The following is a 25,735-nucleotide window of genomic DNA, read 5'->3' on the forward strand; positions in this document are numbered from 1 at the left end:
AGATACATCTTCACCATATACATCAGCCTATGGGGTAAACACATATACATCTGTGTGTATATATGTGATGGTATATTCTCTCAGTTTATAATTAAAAAAATTGCAAAGTAAACGCTCTCGTGTTTCCACATTTTTGCATTTTCGCAATTTGCATTTTAAAACTGTCACTTTGTTTACACAAAAGAGAGAGCTGCTTCTAAGCAAACATTAATTTAACCCGCATTATTTGCAAAAGCTCTTTTGTTTAATTAACACAAAATCTTATTAGGTTGGCACGACTGATAAATAGCGATATTAAGGTTCTGTACCGAGAGGAAAATAATTAGCAATCATAAATGTGTAAAATTTGGCAGTTTTTTTCTTTATTTAATCAACAAAACCATATTTTAAAGGTTAAAATATACAAACAAACCAAACAAAACTATATTTTAAAGGTTAAAATATGGTTTTGTTAGGTTGATACAACTAAACAATCCAAAATCTAGTTTGCATATTGTGAAAAAATAATTTTCTAGCTTATAATATATATAAAATTCTCCTGTACGGGTGCATAATTTGATACTTCTCCTAAACGGTTATTCGGATTTTGATAAATCTTTTTAGAGTTTGTCAAAGGAAATTTTTCAGATTTAACTGTAGTAATATTGTAGAAATAAATGGCAAAAATCACAAAAACACTTATTGTTTGACATTGAAAACATTTGAACTGCCATCTGCTAGAAATGTCAATTAACTTGAAATTTGAATTTAGCTGAAATTGTGAGCCTTGATAATATTAGATTATAATATACAAGAAAAATGTAATGTCTACATTATTATTGCCGAAAAGCAGCTGAGATGTGCCAAAAATTAAAAATAATATAAGATACAGTCAATAGTATATACTTGGCAGATGAAATTATATGATTCAGTTTAATAAATAACGCAATAAGTCTAAAATTGCATATACACTATTATTTTAAACCTATGCATGTCGCATTTTGGTTTACTTTACTAAATTATTTAACAATACAAAAACAATATTTCTACTTATTAAAAAAATGATTTAGAATTTTGTTTCATGTGTCAAAAATTCATTTGTTTGGCATCGGATACGGAATTTTTAGTTAGTTGATTGTAGATTGAATAGTGCACATATGGACTAGACTTTACAAATTAATTCACCTAAGATTTGAACATAAACAATAATGTTTATCGAATCATTAGTAAGAAAAATGTACTTTAGAAAATTATAATTGCCAAAAAGCTGTAATATATTGTACGAGATTTTGAAAATTATAGACTATATTATTGAAACAATTATGTTGTGTGGTAAAATCAAGTGTGATATTGTTTTTTTACCGCAGATACTATAAATATTATTATTTTCTGAATTTCTTATACTGCTTATGCTAAGACCATAAATGATTCACAAATGCAAGACATCAAATAGGATATTAGAAAGTATAGGATAGGATATTAAAAAAATTTGCACTTTTGAATTATAGACGTGGGTACAGGACAACATCTGTCGGGTCATCTAGTATATATATATATATATATATATATATATATATATATACATATAAATTTACTTATATTTATATTTCTATATATATGTTTGTGAGTCATTAAAAGGCAAACCACTCCGTATCGCCATACGCTATCATTATTCTTCATCAAAAAGCTTTTTTCCTTTTTATATCAAATCTATTTTGATATATCAATGATATATATATATATATATATATATATATATATCTTAATATATATAAATATATATTTTCCATGACGCATAAAGTTAGTTACCGTAATTAAATATTTATCTCAAATATCATAGATATATTGATTTTTCGTGTTTGTAATATGATGCAAGATGTTTGTACAAATATTTATTAATACTATTCGCGTTTTACTTGATTAGAAAAAAATTAATACTTTGCATAATTAATTTATAAAAACTAGGTGTAAGTGGCATTTTAACTTGAGGAAACTCGCTAAAACTAAATTAGCTATATAAATGGTATAATAGTTTTTATATTTATAGTTCTATTTATAAGAATCAAATAGTTTATAAAATTTTATTTTATCAAACTTAACATTCTTTCATTCATGCATTTATTAATGAAAAATTTTAGTAATTCATCCATAACCAGGTAAAAAATATTGTCTATGAAAATAATAATAATTGTTATTAGAACTTGATTAATAATAATAAATAAGAGCTATTTTTTTAATTTTTAAAGTTATTACTGAGAAGTGTATTTGATATTTTCTAAATGTGTGTGTGGAATGTGTATAAGTTATGTGTAATTTATATAAATGTGTATAAATGAATAAATTTTAGTTGAAATGCAATAAAATGTGAATAAGTTTGTATAAATTGTGTATAAATGTATACAAGTGTCTACGAATGTGTATAAATGTGATAAAGGTGCATAAATATGTGTTGGGGTGTATGAACATGTATAAACTTCAAACTTATCGTTTAAATGTTACAAAATCTTGCTAATTTATGGTAGGTTTGATAGGTTGAAATCACCCACCCAAGTGGGTCTCGTATATATATATATATATATATATATATATATATATATATATAGACAAAACATTCAACATTGTATACAAAATTAATTGTAAAGACTGCGATGCAATGTATGTAAGTGAAACAGGACAGTATTTAATACAAGAATTTGATTCCAAATATAAGAGTCAACATTTAACTATGATCACCGATCATATAAAAAATTATAATTATAGTTTTGACAATTTCGACTTTATGAGACTAAGGGACGTTTTTCAGAATCATGCTTCATTCAGATGTACAAAAATAGTGTTTATGAATGTGTATAAGTGTGTATAAATGTGTTTGAAAGCGTCAATCATGTAAAAGTGCTTGATTTTTGAATGTGTATAAATGTGCTTGAAAGTGTTTAATTGGGTATAAGTGTTTATGGATGTGTATGAAAGTGTTTGAATGATTGAAATCACCCACCCAAGTATAGACAAAACATCCAAATTTATATACAAAATTAATTGTAAAGACTGCGATGCAATGTATGTAGGTGAAACAGGGCACTATCAAATACAACAACTACATTCCAAATATAAAAGTCTACATTTAACTAAGATCATTGATTATATAAAAAATTATAATCATAGCTTTAATTTCGACTTTATCATGAGACTAAGGGACGTTTTACAGAATCATGCTTCATTCAGATGTTCAAAAATATGTGTTTATAAATTTGTATAAGTGTGTATAAATGTCAATTATGTATAAATGTTTTTGAATGTGTATAAATGTATTTGAAAGTGTTTAATTGTGCATATGTGTTTATTAATGTGTTTGAAAGTGTCTGAAGGTGTTTCAGAGTGTTCATATGTGTTTGACATTGTTAAAATATGTATAATTGTATATAAAACGTATATTACATATGTTTGAAAGTGTTTGATTACACATAAACACTCCATATGGAAAAATATAATCATAGCTTCAATTTCGACTTTATCATGAGACTAAGGGACGTCATGCTTTATTCAGATGTACAAAAATATGTGTTTATGTATGTGTATAAATTTGTTTATGAAAGTGTTTATCATGTATGAGTGTTTTTGAATGTGTATAAATGTTCTTAAACGTGTTTAATTATGTATAAGTATTTATGAATGTATTTGAAAGTGTCTAAAGGTGTTTCAGAGAGTTCAGATGTGTTCGAAAGCGTTTAGATGTGTATAAGTGTATATAAAACATGTTTGAAAGTGTTTAATTACACATAAGTGTTTATAAACACGTATAAATGTGTTTGAAATTACTTAAATGTGTGTAGATGTTTGTGATTGTGTATAAATCAGTTTGAAAGTGTTTAAATATGTTTCATAGTGTTCAGAGGTGTATGAGTGTCTATGAATTTGCATAAGTATACATGAAATGTATATGAATGTGTTTCAAATGTGTGTATATGTATAAGTTTTGAATCAAGCTGGTTAGTTCTTATACATCTTTAAAAAAATATATATATATATATATACATTAATATACATTTACACATATGGATTTATACACATCAACAAAATATGGAAGTGTGTATAAATGTGTATAAGTTGCATAAGAAATATGTATAAATATGTAAACATTTTTACAAACTCTTAGTTTTTATTAAAAATATATTTCTAGTGACACTAGCTCCTTTCTTTATATTGATTTGGCATGGACTGTTACATTTATACATATATGTATATGATGTATGTACATGTATATTGCATATGATGTATGTATATGTATATACATGTATATTGTATATGTATGTATCTATATGTACATACATGTATATTATATATGTATGCATGTGTAAGACCCACAATTGGGGATAAATCTCAAGGATTTGTATATATACTATGCAACAGAGATTTCCAAGATAGGATTTTGCAAACTTTTTTGGCGTAAGATTTCAATTATATATTAAGTTTTATAAATAAAATAAAACCAAGATAAAGCTTAAACCTTGTATTTTCAAACCATCTAATCTTTTTATTAGATATATTTATTGCAAATATAAATTATAAATATATTACAGATTTAATGAACATTGTTGCAAATATAAATTATAAATATATTACAGATTTAATCAACATTGTTGCAAATAAAAGCTTTTTTTTACATTCGTATTTAAAACTTTAGTTTGAATAATAAATATGAAGAAATATATAATAATGTTAATATATAAATGATTAAATTAACATTAATAAATAATTAATATAAATATAAACATTAAAAACTAATTAATAATAAATTATTCATATTTACAATATATTTCAAATCAAATAGATTTTTTTCCCAAGAGATTTTTCGTGTTACTTTTGTACAATCTGTGGCGTTTGTCTTGTTTTTGGAAAGTTTGAGAATCTGTGTCCTATTTTAAAGATTTGTTAATTTTAGATAGTATTGTATATAACATTTTATGTTATACAAAACACGCCAGTCACACATCTATAACGGTTTCAAAAATAATTACTAGAAGAATTCTTTGGATTTGAAACTTTCACCTAAAATAGTAGGACAGCTGGTGGACTTTTTGTAGACGTTTTTCTTAGTTCGAACCTAAAATTTATATAAAATATATATAGAAGAGCTTTTTGAACTAAAATATAATAGGTTGTTTCAACATTGATTATTATAGTTTTATAAATCAATACACTTTTTTGGTTAGAATTTAACCCTTTTTTAGTACTAAATACAAAACTTACGAGTTAACTAAACTGTTGAATATAAAATGAATATTTTGTACTAAGGATTTAAAGTTTTTTCTGTTTCAAATAAAATGTCATTATTTAACTGTTAAAAATGCTGCTGTGTTAGACGTGAGTTCGAACTCCTGCTCTGGACAACCTGATGTCATGCAGTAGCGATGTCCATTTTCACGTGAAAATATAGATCAAAAATTTGTTTCCAATTGAAAAATAGCTCATTTCGTGAAATGGCAATTGAAAATATATCACAATATTCTTTCCTAAATCGAGTTTAACTCAGCTCGTGGACCTGCCCCCGGGCAGTACTACCTATTTGTTCAGTATAAATGTATATCCTAATACTATATTTATTTTTATACTAGGTACTAATATATTCTTTTTTATCACCAGCTCTCTTTCTAACGATTTATTATTAATATGTTGAGATACACCTCTTGGAATTGCTTTCTGTCTTTCTATTCTGTTTTGTTCAATACTGAAGATGACTTGAATTTATGTCAGAAACGTATTAAATCACTAAAAGAAATATTTCTCTTATTATTAAGTAGGAGAGATTTCAAAACTTAATCTTTTAAATAATACTGATATTTATTTTATAATAAATAATACTGAATAGTATAATAAAATAAAAAAAAACATAATAATAATAATAAATATAGAATTAGTTGAAAATTACAACAAAATGAATATTTATTATTAGCAATAATAAATGTTAATATTAATAATAATAATAATGGCATTTAGAAAATCCTAAGAATAATTATATTAATCTAAATTTATCGATTATTTTTAATTTTTATTTTATTTGTTTTTTTTTTAGCAATTAGTTTCAAATAAAACTGTTTTTATTTTTTTTGATGATTTGTAATAGAAAGAATTAGTTATTGCATTTGATATATTAAAATTAAAAATATTTATCGAGTTGTAGGTGTGAGCTAAAATTTCCTTCGATTCAGGGAACAATAGTGTGAGAAGTTTTCCATTCCCAGTGCCCGACATATGCAATTTTGCATTAGAAACATATTTTTGATCTATATTTTCAAGTAAAAATTGATATCACTGCTGCATAATATCAAGTTATCCAGAGCGGGGGTTCGAACTCACGACCCTGTCCACACGAGTCAGTGCGCTTAATTATTACTATTATTATTATTTTTGAAGATTGATGATCTGACGATGACTGAAATCGTTGATCGAAACGTTTGAGTGCATAGTAGTAGTAGATTTATGTGTTTTTGTTTTTGTCTGGGGTGGATTTCGCCCGGAAAGGAACAATCTATACACACATACACACATATACATATATGTATATTGTTTTTGTCTATATCCGTCCATTATCTTTTTTGCACACAAATGTATGTATATGTATATACATACACATTTGTATATGTATATCTTAATACATATGTATACGTATATGTATATGTATAAATGTGTATGTCTCTAAAATCGCAAATGAAATTTCTGCGCTTGCGTATTATTTGTATACAAACTTGTATATGTGTGCAAGTATCCACCCACAAATTATACATGTATATGTATATATATATATATATATATATATATATATATATTTGTAAGCTGTTTTCACTTCTGCATAATCCATTATCTAATATTATGTATGGTTTTTATGTGAAAATAATTTATTAATTTTGGTAACTTGCCATTAAGCAATATGAAATATTTTTTTGGTCGTTTAATTATTATTTGAAGTAATAAAGCAGAATGCTTCTTGTCATTAGCTGGTAACTGCACTTTCTTAAATTTTTTATATTTTACTACATACTTTTATTATTATTATTTTAATATTTGCGCCTATTCCATTATGGATCATCTGCAAATTTTTGGTACTATTTGGCATGTCTAAAACGAATGCCAATCTAGTGATTGGGCATCTGAGTATAATATTCTATATAATTTAATAGGCTAAATGTTTTATTTATATATTTCTTCGCACTATCAGAACAATGATGAAACTATAAAAAGGATCACATCTATTTTCCGAAGTAGAATTACATCGTGAATTATTATTTCTATGTGGAGACAATATTGGTTACCAATATTGCCCCAAAACATTTACCAATATAGGCCCCATATTGTTAAATAACGTTTATACCACGTTAAAAACCAATATGAACACTAGGACAAATAAATTTGACAATAGGTTACAACGTCGCATTTGCCAATAAGATAAACGAGGGTAAAATATTATATTATCAGTAACATTAGAATTTATTTTCAGAAGGATATAAATTACATGAATTTATTGTCAGAACGATATAAATTGGATAAATAAGACACTCCCATTGGCCAATATGCTCAAAATTGGCAAAAAACTCATATTTTGAATAAAATTGTCTGTTTCTCTGTGCCAATAGGGTATAAATTCTCATTTACCAATAGGATGTAATTGGTTAAAAATTATATTTTAGATAAAATTGTCTGTTTCTCCAAAGAGCCTGTACTATACCAATTTCTAGAGAGTATAAATTTAGCACTTGCCAATAGACTGTTTATTTTCTGCTACTTTCCAATAGGCTATTGGCCATAGAACTCAACTTGACAATAGGCTTTTTTGTCAAGCAAAAATTGTAACTAGCCAATAACAAGGAAAGGTGTAATCCAGCCTATTGGCGAGTAGTATAATTGTCTCGAAAGTTTCGAAATTTATTTTTTAACCGTTTCCACTCGCAAATTGCGAGATTCCGAGTGGAAAGGGTTAAACATAATATACTTTTGGCAAGTATCAATTCCAAATTATTTGTCATAATTGCTAGGCGTTTTGGATTCAAAACCTAACCAAAAAAATGTTATCACTCATGCATCTTTCTGATGTGTCAGTATAACACATACGTAAAATTTGATTTTATGTGTAAAACGCCTGAATGCACAGCAAATACATAGGATTTTGACAGTTTTTACTACCAATATATACAAAGATAGGACCGTAACACAGCGTTGCCATAACATTATATCTGGGAATTCGTTTTTTTGACATAATATCCTATGGGCAAGTAAATAAATAATAATGGGTGTGCTGCCCTAGGGCAGATCCGTGAGCTGAGTTAAAATCCAACTCGAATCAGGGAATAATTGTGTGAGAGATTTTCCATTGCCATTTCACACCGCAGTGCCTGAGATGGGCTTATTTTCAATTGGAAACATATTTTTGATCTATATTTTTAATTGAAAATGGACATTGCGCTGTTCGATGTCAGAAAGTCAACGCGTCAACGATCTTCGCCACGACTAATCCTATTGGCAAGTAACAACTCAAACAAGTAACAAACAAATTATATGTCATAATAGCTAGATTATTATATTTTAAGAAATTAAAAAGTAAAACGAATCCAGCCGAGTCAAAACTGTGTATCTTTACAACTTGCCAATAGGCAAAATTCGACTATTCTATCAATTCTCTCATCATTCAGGTGTGAAAAGAGCCTTAGCTTCCCCGATACCGCCGCTCCGTCTCTTTCTAACTCTGCATTCGAAACAGAATTCGATCGAACTCACTTCGCGCGTGTCTCTCTCTTCCCACTCGCCTTCGGCCCTATAGCTCGATCTCTTTCTCTCTCTCTCCCGTCGCTCGCCTTCGGCTCTTGCTCGATCTCTCTCTTTCTTTCTCTCTCTCGAGCGAACGAGTCGGTCAGTCCGAGCTATCACTCTGTTGCGAGAAGAGCAACAGATCCGAACGATCGATCGATCGGAGCAGATTTTTTTTTGATAATAGTAATAAATGTGTATTGTTGTGGCTGAAGTGGATTAAAATAAAATTAATAGGTTGATAATAATAATAAGTTTTAAATTTGAAGGTGTTTTTAGTTTTAAGTGATATTTTTTAGAGAATTTTTCAGTGGGTTTTGGAGGTTTTAAAAATTAAAGTGCACTTCAGTGGTGGTTGAATTGAATTTAATTTGGTGTGAAATGATGTGTTTTGTGATTAATTTGAAGGCTCCTTACGAATCTTTTTTAATAAAACATATGTCATCACTTTTTAAAAACAAAATTTGAATTGTTTTTGTTATTATTATTTGTTTTATCAGAAAGTGGGCATTGAAAATGAAAAGAAAGGAAAAAAAAGGAAGAATACAAAAAATATTATAAATGAATAAATGATAATTAAATAATAATGATAATAATAATAGCAATGATAAATCACATTTTTAAATAAATCAAATCCAAATTTTAAATAAACCACATATAACCACTTTTAAATAATTTTATTTTGCCAAAAAAACTGAGTGTAATTTCTGAATAGAACAGATTTTAACCTTTTAAATAAAACTGATTTAATTTACAAAAATACAATATATAAAATATTACTATTAACAATATATTAAATTAATCCCCCTTTAGCCATATTTAACTAATTTTTAGTTTTATCATTTTTAAATAAAACCGAATGTGAATTCTGATAAAAACACATTTTGCCTTTTTCAATAAAGCAGATTGCCATATATATAAAAAAAAACAGTTTTAAATATTTAATAAAACATCTAGTCATTTTTAAATATAACACACTTATATGTTAAATTAAACATATTTTTAAATGACTTATTTGAGTTTAGAATAAAACTTTTGGGATTTTATCATTTTTAAATAGTAAATATTCTTTCTTTTTAATGTATCTAGTTTTTGAAATTAATAAAATTTGTCATTTTTGTATAAAACTTGTATAACTACCCTTCTGAGTTTTTGTAAAAAAACTGATTCTGATAACTTTTTAACATCTTTTTAAATAAAACAAAATGTCAATCTTGGCTATGTTTAAACAAAACAGATTTTGTAAATAAAACAGTTAAAACTATATAAATTTATTCATTTATAAACAAAACAGCTTGAACATCTTACAATGGTCTAAATTTAGCTAATTATAAATAAAAACAATCTTTGTTTTTTTTTAGATAAAACAAATTAGTAAATTTTTAAATAAAGCCCTAAAATTATCTTAGAATTCTTGAATTAAATAAGATTTATCAAAGAATTCTTAGTTATGTTAATATTTTTATGATTTAGCTTAAAATATTAATTGTAAACAAATCCTTCTTAACTTTTTTTTTACTTATATGCTATTACATCACATTTAGAAACTTGTTTTTATTTATAATAAATACTAGAATAATTCTTACAACTTGTACATTTCTTGATTCTAATAACATTTTTGCCACAAACACTCATTAATCAAATTCCCAAAACAATTCTTGATTCTAATAAGATTTTCACATAACAACTATAACATTCAATAAATAAACAAAAATAATTTAAAAAACATATTGCTCGAGTTTAGTGAGAATATCCGAAATGTCTCGATTCTATTAAGATTAAAATATATACACAAAATTTGCTTTGTTGAAATATTTAGAATCTTACTGGATTTTGAACATTTCCACAAAATTTAAATATTCCCATTTGATTTTTTACTGGAATCTAATTCGAAACAAAAATTGCTGGTTTATTCATAAAAATTTAAACTTAATAGAAAAATTTTTAGTTATGAGTAAATACAAATATTGGATATAATAATTGTCTGATTCTTGAGCAAATGCAAACTCAATAATATTGATCATGAATGATATTAAATGAATAAATGAATTTTCGAGTTACTGTTGAATGAATGAATGACTCGATTTATGATTTGAAAATGCTCAAAAATAATGAGTCGTTTTTTGAGTATTGACAGAATATCGATGAGTCAGATGTAACAGGTGTCACTGAGTTTTATTTTATAGGGCAAGTAAATATTTTTGTATATAAAGCTGGTCTTGAGTAAAAAAAAAAACTAATTTATTGAGCATTATTAAATGAATATTGAGTAGACGTCAGTAAAACTTAAAAATTGAAGAGATTATTAAGAAATTATTAAGTATTGATTGAATTGATAGATTTAATATCGTTTGAGTAACTATATAGCAAAAATGAGTAAACATTGAGCAAATAATAAAATAATCGATATTCTAGTTGCCTTACACAATTTTCTTTGATTACGTAGAACAAATATGGCTTGATCGATTATTTTAAGCAAATATTGAAAAACTATCAATTCAGAATTGATTGCAAATTATTTAAATGCCAAATGAGTGATAATTGAGCATCGAGCGATTAGTGAGTATATATTGAGCTAATATCGAAATTAATTTTCTATTAAGCGAGATATTGAATATCTATCTGTCGAGTATTAATTGAGTACTATGAATTCTTAAATATCGGGTGAGTGCTGAGTGAGTACAGAGCTAAAAATCAGTAAATATTGAGTCAATACTTCAGGTATCGAGATTATTGAGTTTATTTGAATGTTGAAAGAATATCGAAATATTTTTTTCTAATACAGTTTTTCTAAAAATGAGTAATGACTGAGTATCGAGCTAAACATGAGTAAATGTCGAGTCAATACTTCAAGTATCGAAATTATTGAGTTTTTATGAATGTTGAATGAATATCGATCGAGTATTTAAGGAATACTACAGTCATTTTTTTTCTAAAAATGAGTAATGACTGAGTGAGTATCGAGCATGGAATGAGTAAATATCGAGTCAATACTTTGAGAATAAATTTATTACTATAATAATTGATTGAGGACATTTTTATTAATTTTTGAGTGAGCGGGATATTGAATATATATTTATCAAGTATTGTCTGAGCACTACAAATTCTTAAATATCGGGTGAGTGCTGAGTGAGTATTGAGCTAAAAATGAGTAAATATCGAGTAAAACTTCAAGTATCGCGATTTACGATTACTAATAATAAGTGAATGTAGAATGAATATCGATCGAGTATTGAATGAATACTACAGACTTTTTTTAAAAATTGAGTAATGTCTGAGTATCGAGCTAAAAATGAGTAAATATCGAGTCAATATTTTTTGTATCGAGATCTACGATTATTGAGTGAATGTTGAATGATCAATCGAGTATTGAATGAATACTACAGACTTTTTTAAAAAAAGAGTAATGACTGAGTATCGAGCTAAATATCGAGTCAATACTTCTTCTATCTATATCTAATATTATTAAGTGAATGCTGAATGAATCTTGATCGAGTATTGAGTGAATATTATAGTTTTTTTTTCCTAAATGAGTGTGGAGCATGGAATGAGTCAATATCGAGACAATACTTGAATAAAATCGTGTTTCTTGATTATTGCCTTAATATTTAAAACCAATTGTAATAAATGCTTCTACTAATTTTACTTAAAAATATTTAATAGATATTTGACTGATTTTAAATAAACAAATATTGTAAATTAGTCAAGAATTTAATTAACCAAATGTCTTTATAATTGTTTAAACACAATTTGCGCAAAAGAATTTATAATAATAATAAAACGATATTTATTAAACAAAGAAATACGCAAATTGATAAAGCCAAGTTTATACATTCACATGCATTTCTAGCTTGATAAAACCATTGAGCAACTTTTATAAAATTATTGTTTCAAGAGAATATTGCAGCATTTGTTTAGCAATTATTTTACTATTAAATAATTATTTTTATTAATTTTTTCCATCGACTCTGTTTCCATTTCGAAACACGTGTCAGTCCCAGCAACAACAACATTTGCTAATATGATACAATATGTGTATATGAATGATGACACATTAGATTTTTTTTCCTGTTTAAGAAATATATACGCTTCAAGGCTTTTTAGCGAAAAATAAACAGAAAAACGTGTATTTCATACACAACATGAATATTTCTCACGTTACTTAACACACTGTGTGGAAAAAACTTCAAAGAGACTAAAAAATGATATGATTATATAAAAATGATTATTCTAATTAGAATTTTTGATTCTGGTTGGAATTTTTGAAGGAGAAGGCATTCAACTCATTTTTAATGACAAGGCATTTTTGATGACAATCTTTTGATTTTTGTTTAGTAACTACATAATTTATTTAAGAAACTAAAAAAATGACTTGAAGCTGATTATTCTAATGAGAAATTTTGATTCTTATTGGATTTTTTTAAAGGAGAAGGCATTGAACTTATTTTTAATGACAATCTTTTAATAATGTTTTTTATTTAGTAACTACAAACTACAATTTATTTAAGGAACTGAAAAAAATGACTTGGAACTGATTATTCTAATTAGAAATTTTGATTCTTATTGGATTTTTTAAAGAAAAAGGCATTGAACTCATTTTTAATAATATATTTATTTTCTAAATATATTTTTCAGATTTTTGTTTAACAACTACAAATTACAGATATTTTTTTTCAATAATCTGATAAAAAAAGGAAAAAAACAGATTATTCTAATTAGAATTTTTGATTCTGATTAGATTTTTTTAAAGAAATTTAATTGGATTAGTGAAGTAGAAGAGTAAGGGCGTTAAAAACAGTTCAATTACTGAAATGTATCTGTTTTGGTAGTTTAATATATATTTTTTTCTTTAATTTTTTCAATAATGTGTTAAAAAGTTTTAGAAACTCTTGTTGATGAGTTTATTTGGAAAAAGCTGTTGAAATATTTGCATTTTTGCGAAATTAATTACTATTATGAGAATTTTTATTTCTGATAAGAATTCTTAAAGAAATTTCATTGTATTTGTCAGACCAGAGCATTAAAAACAATTTTAATAATATTTTGATAATATTGACTAAGTTTCTCACATATTTTTGTTACAATATGTTTTTATTAATAATTTATTTATCCTGTAATATCCTGATAGAATTCTTGAAAGATTCTTGTTGGAATTTTTGATTGGGCTAAGAATATTTGACAAGAATCTTATTAAATTTTGAATGGATTTGTCAAAAATATTAAAACAATAATTCTGTATAAAAATAAGTATGTTATTTTGATAATTTTGAGTGCAATTTTGCTTTTTGTTGAAAATTGTGATGTATTTTACATCTCTCTTTGAATTTTATTAGAATCAAGAATTTAATTACTCATGTCTTATTTTTTAATTCTATATAGTAATTAAATAAAGCAATAATCAAATAAATTGAACTTTATCTATATATATATATATATATATATATATATATATATATATATACAATCGTTTAATGGCTATTTTGGGGCTTTATCGATCGCGTAAGAGAAATTTACGTTATTAAATATATATACTGAAATCCAATATTAATTTCACGCAGAATTGAAATAAATAAACTCAATAACTAAAATATTATTAAATATAATTTAAATTATATTAATTTAAATATATAAATATTAAATATAATTATTTTAAATCAAACACAAATTATTATAAATAAAAAATTAATGATATCATGTTCCTAATATATTGATTAAGAAAGAGTTGTTAACAAAATATTAAATACTTTATTCATTTATAAATTACAAATAACCATCTAGTGTTTTCTTCCAAATGTTGCAATAGTGTTTTCTTATTATTTCTAGGTTATCCATTACAATGTGTAAAATTTTTTGCTAAACAAATAATTCTAGACCAAAATCTAAGTGCCTATCATATAGGCACGGACTATAGACCAAAAAATACAAAATGTTTCCAAAACATTATGATTGTTCTTAAAAACAAACTGTGGACTTTTAGTTGAAAATGAAATGTGATTTAAAAATTGGCGTCCAAAAATATTGGTAGTAGTGAATGTTGATTGCCAAAAACAGTAGCTGGAAAATAGTGGAAAAAACAAAGGTTTTGGTAGTGTTTTTATTTGCAAAATATTGGCGTCCAGATTGTGATGATAAAATTGATAGTTGAGTTGACATAGTTGTGTCCAATTAATAAAACAAAGTGTCTGTTAACTTCAAGACTTGACTGCATCTTCCACAAATCTGATTGAAATATAATAACAAAGTTGCTACAAAGGATAGCAACACCAGACTGTTGATAGTGGTTGCTACAAAAGATAGCAACACCAGACTGTTGTTAGTGATATATTGATAAACATAGTTGGTGTCGGTGTAAATAGTGCACCAGCAGTAGAATACTTTCGGATTTGGTGCTAAAAACTAAATAAGTGCTTATGATTTGCTTGTAAAAATTGGTGTCCAAAGACTCGAATTTGTAGCTAAAATATTTAAAAGGATTTTGAGAATGTGAAGAAAACTGGTGGATCTAGTTACAAAATCTCAAAATCCTGTAGTATCTAGTTACCAAAAATATCGTGTTCATTTTTGTGATCTGTTATTTAGTAATTAATGATAAACTTTTCCAAGCTCCTCTTTTGGTAATGTCCATAAACCACTGTCTTCATCTTGTCTAAAATATTCATCAAAATGCCTCTCTTCGGTAAAAAAGACTCTGCCAAAAAATCCAAAACGGATTCCTTCACCTCCTGCATCGGTCATCAAGGCAACATCGAGGATAAATATATTTTGAAGGAGCAATTAGGAACTGGTGCGTTCTCCGAAGTTCGTTTAGCAGAAAGTAAAGAGAATGGCAAGATGTTTGCTGTCAAAATTATTGATAAAAAGGCAGTCAAGGGTAAAGAAGATTCGTTTGAGAATGAAATCAAGGTTTTGAAGAGGTTTTCTGAACGCAAGGATGAGAAAGGACCTTTCCTGACGCATCCGAATATTGTGCAGCTCTTGGAAACCTTCGAGGACAAAAACAAGGTGTATTTGGTTATGGAATTGGTGACTGGTGGTGAACTTTTTGACAGAATTGTAGAACGTGGCTCGTACACCGAAAAGGATGCATCAGGTTTGATCAGACAGGTTTTGGAAGCTGTAGACTATATGCACGAACGTGGTGTTGTCCATAGAGACTTAAAACCTGAAAACTTGCTGTATTATAGTCCTGCTGAAGATAGCAAGATCATGATCAGTGATTTTGGTTTGTCCAAAATGGAAGATTCAGGTATCATGGCTACAGCTTGTGGTACACCAGGCTACGTTGCTCCTGAAGTTTTAGCACAAAAACCTTATGGTAAAGCTGTTGATGTCTGGTCTATAGGAGTCATCTCCTATATCCTCCTGTGCGGTTACCCACCATTCTACGATGAAAACGATGCCCATCTGTTCGCCCAAATCCTGAAAGGAGAATTCGAGTTCGACTCGCCTTACTGGGACGACATCTCAGACTCGGCCAAGGACTTCATACGTTGTCTAATGTGCGTGGATGTGGATAAAAGATACACCTGCAAGCAGGCTTTGGCACATCCCTGGATTTGTGGTGATGCTGCTCACGATAAGAACATCCACGGTACTGTTTCGGAGCAACTGAGGAAGAACTTCGCGAAATTGAGGTGGAGACAGGCCTACCATGCCACGGCAGTCATCAGGCAGATGCAGAAGATGGCTTTAAGTTCCAGGTCACCAAGGATTTCGGAACATGGGTCTCAGGTTGGGTCACAGGGAGGGTCGTCGAATGACCTGAATGGAGGATCATCAAGGCAACAGTGAGGAGGAAAAGATAGAGTGGTAGATAATTATCATCTCGAATAGTTGATGATTAGATTTTTAAGTTGGCTCGAAATATTTATCACTTAAGTTGTTTTGGATAAAGTTTTTGGCAGGTCCTGTTTTTGAGGAAAAAATTTATACTGTTTTGCTTTCAAATATTTAACTAAAATTTTTTTATAATTATATTTTTTGGAGTTTTTGTCTCGAGTGGGAATAAATATTAATTTCTGGTATAATTTTTGGATGACCAATACTAGCCCGATGTATTATTTATAGGCGGTGCATTTATTCATAAAGTCTCCTGTAACTTTTAAACCATTCGATTAATATGAATGATGCTTTCGGCGAATTTTTACAAAATTAAACAACCTACAATATTATCTAACACCACAATGCCCTACAACAACTCATTATACTCCTGAATTGCCACAAAAATATATATCCTTGGACTAGTACTGGTCTATCCTTTACCATTAGGTTTAGGCCACATGGCCAGTCTTAGATAATAAGTCTTAAAAAAGTCAAGAGTTGTGCTTACTAGCTTTTAAGAAATTTAATATTATTAATATAAGATAATGGAATGATTTTAAATCAGATTCATGGGCATCAAACATTTTTAATAGTGATATAATAGAAAAGAAATGTTCTAACTGATCTGATGTATATAATATTAAGATCTAAAACAATATATACGTATATATGTATAAATCGATGTTGCTAGTTTTTTTTTACTTATTAGAATATTAGATTTTTGAAGATTATCAAGAAGGATATTTAATATTATAATTGATATATGAAAATATTATAAGCTTATAAATGTTTATAATAATGATAATATAAATACATATGTGTAAATATATATGTATGTGTTCTTGACGTGAAAGTACTTATACACAATAATTATAAAAATATGCAAATTTTTAATTAATTTAATTAATAAAGAAACTAAACAAAATTTGTTAATAATCTATATTTCGTTAGAATCTTGTTAGATTACATGATGAATTTCGTTAAAAATTGTTTTTGTATAGAATTATTTTATACTGGAATCTATATATTTATATTAAAACATTTATTAAAAAAATTATGAATGACTTTTTACACTTTTGAGAGTATAATTAGTTTAAACAATTATTTTTAAACAAAATGTCTCTCTGAAAAATACATATATAAATAAATGCTTTAAACGTTAAATAAATATATAAATAAATAAGGCTAAGATGTTGCCACGTCAAATTTATTTCAAAAACGAACAAATTGATGCAAGAGACTATTTGTTTAAATAAATAAATATTTTCAAAATATAGTTTAAATCTATTTAGTAACAAAAATATTTTATTAGTCTATAATAAGAATACCATGTCTCTTACATCAATTCTGTAAAACTTTAATGCTAAAAAGCCAATAATGGTTCTGAAACTGTTATAATAAATATATGTATATCGTGATATGAGTCGTATCTCAATTTAAATAATTATGATTAATATATATATTCTAGGTAGGTGTATGTAAAGCTTCTAATTTGGGTACCGTACCCTAAAATTGTTGTAAAATAATGTATAAGGACTTCAAACTCTATTTGAAACTTCTAAAAAACATATCTTTGACTAATTTTAAATATAAATATAAATATAGGGCAAAAAATACTCGAAACTTTTTGAAAATTATATATATTGTTTTTGTGATAGGCTTCTGGATTCTAAAGTTAATTAAAATACCAAATTTGCTGTAGTTTATACTATATATAATTATGTTTATATATGTATGTATATGTATATATATATATATATATATATATATATATATATATATATATATAACCATTGACTTCTCTTCCAATTCTTGACTAGACAAAGAAAATATTATTCCAATTTTATATATCCATTTTGCTATAAATTTGGCACGTTTGTTTACTTACAAAATGCTTGAAATGAAATTTATTAATTTATGATCATTTATTGACATTCCAGAACATTTATGCACATTCAAGAATATTTATACACATTCAAGAGCATTTCTACACACTCCAGAACATATATACACACTCCACAATATATACACATTCAAGAACATTTCAGCACATTTATTTACAATTGCAACCATTTATACACACTTGTGTATATCCATACATATTTGAGCATGTTTATACACACATAAAAAAGTTTATACACCCTCCAGAATGTTTACACGCTCCAGGATGTTTTGCACACACTCCAGAATGTTTTGTACACACTCCAGAATGTTTGTACACACTCTATGTAGAATATTCATGCACACTCTAGAATGTTTTGCACACACTCCAGAATGTTTTGTGCACACTCCAGAATGTTTATACACACTCTCGAATGATTAATACACACTCCAGAATGTTTATACACACTCTCGAATGTTGTATAAACACTCGAGAATATTTTGTACACGCTCCAGAATGTTTGTACACACTCTAGAATGTTTTGTACACACTCCAGAATGTTTAAACACACTCCAGCGTGTTTTTACACACTCCAGCGTGTCTTTTACACACTCGTACACACTTATACACACTCGTACACGTTTACACCCCCTACACATTTATACACACCCCTACATATTTATACACACTTGTATATACTTATACACACTCGTACACATTTCTAAACACTCGTACACGTTTATACACACCCATACACATTTATACACGTTTATATACACTCTGGTACACATTTACACACACTCGTACACGTTTATATACATGCTCTTTTACACACTTTTACACATTTTTTCTATTTTTTTTACTTTATAGCAAAATGGCTGTCCATTTTTTGCTTTAATTTAAAATAATTAAATATTAAATTAATAAATTATTCTAAAACTTCTCATACTTAATACCATGTACTGTACTAATATATAAGGCTAAAAAAATTGTTAAAAATATTGTGTCATATCTATTATACCTTAATTCTCTCTCTATATACATCTCTCTATCTCTCTCAATTATAACATATATAAATATATAAATATAAAAGCTTTATTATAAACGAATAATTAACTATAATATAATATTAATATATTATGAAATTGCAAATATATTTTTCTGTTGATATTGAAAGATTTGAAATGTCTTTCATTTATACTGTATTATTATTAGTAAGAAATTTTCATGCCACGAATGCCAATTATACCGACTGGTATTGCATTTGTTTGGACTTCAAGGATAATTTTTATTTAGAAATTATAGGTTTTTGGGTAGCTAATTTATTTATCTAAAATTTATCTAAAAACAGGATTTAATGTATTAGCTTGCGAACTAAATTCTGTTTGATCTGATTATTCTCTGATTTTTTTTCCAAGAATAATGCTACTCAATAAATGACAATTTATAATCTATTTTGTTCGCTAATGATTCAAATATTTAGAGCAATGAACAAAATTCTATGATCCGTCTATTATTTATCTGAACAGGATTTGGGGTCACTTCGGAAAGGTTAGAATTTTGTGATAAACTTGATAAGTATTTGGAATTTGTATGAATTTCTTAGAACAAGTTATGACTTATATTTTACACACGCATATATATTTATATATATATGTGTGTGTGTGTAAATGCGCACATGTGTATAAAAAGTATTTATGTTATATTATCATATTTCCTCTTGTTTAAAATTCATAAGCTCGCTTCGAAAAACAAATTTCTGTTTTTATAATTAAGAAAAATAATTACGAACATTTGCATACTGTATACATTGTGCAATGTATATATATATATATATATATATATATATATATATATATATATATATAACAAATGGTAGTCTGCCCTAAGGCAGGTTTATGGTGTGAGAGACACCACAAATCAATGATTCTCTTTACCTCCCTCGTCTATCGTTCCCATTATCAGTATTGCTCTTTTTTATACATTTTTTGTTTATTTTTCTCTTCAAACTTCTGCTTCCATTCTTCCTGGTCCTGCACTTTGGCTTTGTTTTTTGTATTTTCTTTCCTCGCGTAAGCCGTCAATCATTTGCATTCTTCTTCTTCGCATTTCTTTCAGTCTTTCCATTTTACCCTCGTCTACGTAGTGTAGGAGGCACTTTTTTTTAAAGAAAAAAAGATCCGATCCAGCTTCCTTTTTTTCAGGATCGTGCTGAGTAGAGTTCTTTCTTCGCACAATCTTCTCAGGACTTCTTCATTTGTTATTTTGTCTGTCCAGTTTATGCTCTTCAACACCACATTTCACACACATACACACACACTGAGCACATATTTAGCTTTGGAAGCACATTTTTAGCTTTGGATGCACATTTTTGGACTTGGGGGCACATTCTTAGAAGCCCAAACACGTTTTTAGATACCAGAGCATTTTACGTCCTTAGGCGCATTTTTACGTCCTTGGGCGCAATTTTACGTCCTTCGGCACATTCTTTCGTCCTTGGGCACATTCTTTCTCCCTTGCACACATTCTTACGTCCTTGGGCACTTTCTTACGTCCTTGGGCGCATTCTTTCTCCCTTGCGCACATTTTTACAATATAGGACACATTTCTTGTACGTTTGCGCACATTCTTTCTCCCTAACGCACATTTTTGCGTCCTTGGGCGCATTCTTACGTCCTTGAGCACATTCTTACATCATTGGGCACATTCTTTCACCCTTGCGCATATTCTTTCTTCCTTGCGCATATTCTTTCTTCCTTGCGCACATTCTTACGTCCTTTAGCACATTCTTTCTCCTTTGCGCACATTCTCACATCCTTGAGCACATTTTCGTGTCCTTGAGCACATTTTTGTGTCCTTGAGCACATTTTTGTGTCCTTGAGCACATTTTTGTGTCCTTGAGCACATTTTTATGTCCTTGAGCACATTTTTGTGTCCTTGAGCACATTTTTGTGTCCTTGGGCACATTCTTACGTCCTTGAGCACATTCTTTGGTTTTATTGTGCATTCTTTTTCGCTTGGGCACAATCTTGCATATTTCAGCAGATTCTTACAATATTGGACACATTTCTTGTACGTTTGCGCACATTTTCGGACACTTGAGCATATTTCTAGATACTTGGTCACATTTAAAGATACTTGGGTCACATTCTTATTTACTTGGACCGTATTTTTAAACTTTTGCGAAAATATTCACACCGTTTTCTACTTTTTTCTCTAAATTCTTACATTCTTAGACACCCTTAGGCACATTCTTACACCATTGGGAACAATCTTGCATATTTGATTCTTTCAACTTTGGACACTTTTTTGTACGTTTGTGCACATTTCTAGACACTTGAGCATATTTCAAGATACTTGGGTTTCATTTATACCCACTTGTGAAAATATTTACACTGTTGGCCCCCTTTGCTATAAATTTGGCCAATTTTTTTTATAAATTTAGACCATGTTTTTTTAGAAGCATGACAATATTTGTATACATTTGAGCATTTAAACATATTTATATATACATTTTGCACATTTACCTAAAATTAGACATATTTATACAATATTCTGGACCTATAGAATCGCAAACTATGCATGAATGGCGTAGCGAGCCAGATGGAGATGATTTAATTGACCATCTTTATCTAAATCTAACTATAAAATTTACTCATCATACAAAAATTTTATAAACATATGATAGAAAATATTAAGCTGGATTAGTTTTATAACTTTGTTCATATAACAATTTACAATAATATTAACTTATTTACAAAATATTCTGGACCTATCTGCATTGAAGTTTTGTGTCTTAACATTTCTACAGTTATTTAAATACTATAAATTAAATATATATATTTATATATTATATATATATATATATATATATATATTATATATATATATATATACCTATCTGCATATGACGAATCATTGTTGTATTTTTTGTTAATCTTGGAAATACCAATAAAAAGATTAGCAGTTGCAAAAAACCTAACAATTTCCGCTTGTTAGAGAATAATTCAGATAACGCGACATTCGCCTTCGAATTTTTTATTGTTTAAATTTAACTAAATGTCGAAAGATAAAAAAATTATGTATATATAAAACTATATACCACAAAATAGAATTCAAAATGTATGGTCAAAAAAATTATTCAACATGTCGTTTTTCACCTTGGATGCTATACCCTCTGAATCATTGCACTAATCTAAACAGTTTCTTTAGATAATTTTAAGATAAATAACTTATCTGTAATTTTCTCTCATATTATAATACTATAAAGTCATTATTTTTATATTAAATTTGCATTTGAATTAGGTGTGCTATTTAAAATTGCAATTAAATGCATGCTTGTGCTCCACCGCAAATTATAAAACTAATTTAAACTTTGTTAATGTTAAACTAACTTTTATATGCTCAAATTATCTGCAACTTTGTTTTAATATTATAATTATGCATATTATATATATATATATATATATATATATATATATATAATTTTAGCAATTTATGTGGTTTTTGCAATGAATGAGATATTTGAAATCAGTTTTATTAGGAACGCGGTTTAATTGCAATTTGCAGGAAAAGCATTTTGATAATAAATCTACTGTATGTATGTGTGTATAAATATGTATATGCATATGTATGTATGTATGTATATATAATACAATGTCTACTTGTTCATAATCATATTATATCGGTAGTTTTATAGCAGCACATTCATTTTAAATAGCTCACTTTTATGGGCTAATATAATGTTTTTATAGTTTGTTCCCTATTTTCTGACATAATATGGATATATATATATATATATATATATATATATATACATATATATATACATATATATATATATATATATATATATTGTGGTGTTTTGAACCAGGGGACCAAAATAAATAAAGTTTCATAGTCAACGTTTCGGAACTAAGTACGTTTCATCATTCATTCTAGACATGTCAAGAACATGAAATTATATAATATAAACTGCTAAATCTAACTTTAATTTACATAAAATGTTACAAAATTAACAACACATCTTATAAAAAAAATAAATAACGTATACTTGACCATTATATTAAGGTCTCTAAACTAAACAACAGTGCTCACGACTAAAAAGACTTTTGAAGAAAGAAAATACTTTTGCTATGGATTTTTAAACATTACGATGTATTTTCTGATATTGCCGTTAAACATCTTTCTCCTTCTACTTTCAAACATTGTTATTAACAATTTCTTAACTTTACTTACGGCGTTGGACCTTTTTACCCGCGGGCTTTCAAGCCCCACTCTACTCTAAATAAAATTTGCTTTAATTAGATTTATAATAAAGTTGGAACAAAATTGATAATTTGAAAATGAGAAACGATCTTGTACTTTTATATAAAAGTATATGTTTATGAAACTGGAAGAACAATTTATTAATTTATGTTTATTAAAGGTATTATATATATATATATATATATATATATATATATAACAAAACTTTTGTTCGTTCTTGGAAGCTCGAGATGGAATTGAAATAGTAGAAACATAATTAAATGTAACGTAATATTATTTAAGTTACTAACAATTCGACGTATTTACATAAACTCCCTGAAGAAATATGAAACTTTTGCATTATCCATTTTGAATGAGAAATGTTTTAATTAAAAAAGTTACGGATTAAGATTGATTAACATATTTTAAGAAAGATACGCACATTTATACCTATACACATTTCTACAACATGTACACAGATATTCGTATTTTATACAAGATATTTTTGAATAGATTTTGAGAAAGAGTAAAAATTGTGATTTTTTCTGAAACATTTGCATATTGTTAAGTAATTAAATATAAATTTCAAATATTTATGTTACATATATTGAAAAAAAAAAGTGAAGTATTGCCAAACGTTTATAACCATGAACGTTTCTATGAGGACAAGAGGCAGAGGATAAGCGTAGGTTTTACTTGGTATTATTTATTGAGTCCGACATACCGAGACAAAAGACCTAGCCTGGGAGTCTGAGAAATATTTATACAAACTTGTGTGTATTTGAAACATATTTATATCATTATATAATTATAAAAGTCTAGAGCCTCCCCCCTTGAAGTATTGCCTAACGTTGATAACCATGAACGGATTGGTAAGGACAAGAGGCAGAGGATAAACGTAGGTTTTAGTTGGTATTATTTATTGAGTCTGACATACCGAGACAACAGACCTAGTCTGGGATGGAAAGTAGACAAAAAATATGCAAACTTGTGTGTATTTGAAACAAAATTATATTAATACTCATCACATAAACAATTATACACTCGAATGCATAAAATATAAAATTATTAATAATATATACAACATCACTCGTGTGTTACGAAGCTGGGTCAGAAAGACCCTGTTATCTAAGTTCTTTTTTGTGACATTTGGACGGTTTTTAGGTTAGGTTTTCTACCTGAGAAATACACCTGATTGTACACTAACCACATCGTTAAGATTTATATTTATATTTATATTAAAGCACATTTATACAAGTTTGTGTATATTTGACACAAAATTATTCACATTTATATTCACACATCTATACACTGTAATATACACTAAAATGTGTTGTATATATGTATAATTATTAACATTTGTGTATACACAAATATACACATTTGTATACACTTATGCACATTTATATTAAAACACTCCTCTACAAAATTGTGTGTTTATAATTTTTTAAAAAAATATGTACAAGTTTTAGATTTTAATAATTTTAACAATGAAATTATAGAAGTATATATATATATATATATATATATATATATATACATATACATATGTATGTATATATACATATTTAGTATCTAAAGGTGTATGTTTTTAATTTCTTCAGTGTAAGCCTTCTGGAATCAGATTATTAAATTTTTAATTTGGACAAGATGAAGATGGAAACGAAATGAAATATTGATCTCTCAAATTAAATTTCTGGGTGCAGATATATATTTATATATATATATATATATATATATATATATATTAGGGTTTATACAAAAACCGACATTTCAGAAAACCGGTTTTCGAATTTTCATTTCACTAAAAAACCGGTTTTAATCGGTTTTCAAATTTTATATAGAAAATAAATTTTTGCTCGAATATTCTGTAATTTATACGCAAATTTAGTGTTATTTAAAGTAGTATTTGACTGAATTTATTTATTGTTCAATTTTATAAATAGTAAACAAAATTATTTTAATTTTAATTAGTAGAACTAAAAAATAATAGTTTATCTTTGAAAACTT

General features: G+C 27.2%; 2 protein-coding genes across 3 annotated transcripts in view; both read left to right on the forward strand.

The window, feature by feature from the left end:
• Nucleotides 1-25,735, forward strand: part of LOC113364070 (ras-specific guanine nucleotide-releasing factor RalGPS1-like) — a 120,851-nt gene that overhangs the window by 70,271 nt on the left and 24,845 nt on the right. The gene's annotated exons all lie outside the window — the stretch shown is intronic.
• Nucleotides 15,269-17,166, forward strand: LOC113364071 (calcium/calmodulin-dependent protein kinase type 1-like). Its single transcript, XM_026606533.1, has one exon. The coding sequence runs from the start codon at nt 15,439-15,441 to the stop codon at nt 16,564-16,566; it is 1,128 nt and encodes a 375-aa protein (XP_026462318.1). The 5' UTR covers nt 15,269-15,438; the 3' UTR covers nt 16,567-17,166.

Source organism: Ctenocephalides felis, unplaced genomic scaffold, assembly GCF_003426905.1.
Source record: "Ctenocephalides felis isolate EL2017-DRISC unplaced genomic scaffold, ASM342690v1 CF-g0.4_SCAFFOLD_00845, whole genome shotgun sequence".
Taxonomy (NCBI): Eukaryota; Metazoa; Arthropoda; class Insecta; order Siphonaptera; family Pulicidae; genus Ctenocephalides; species Ctenocephalides felis.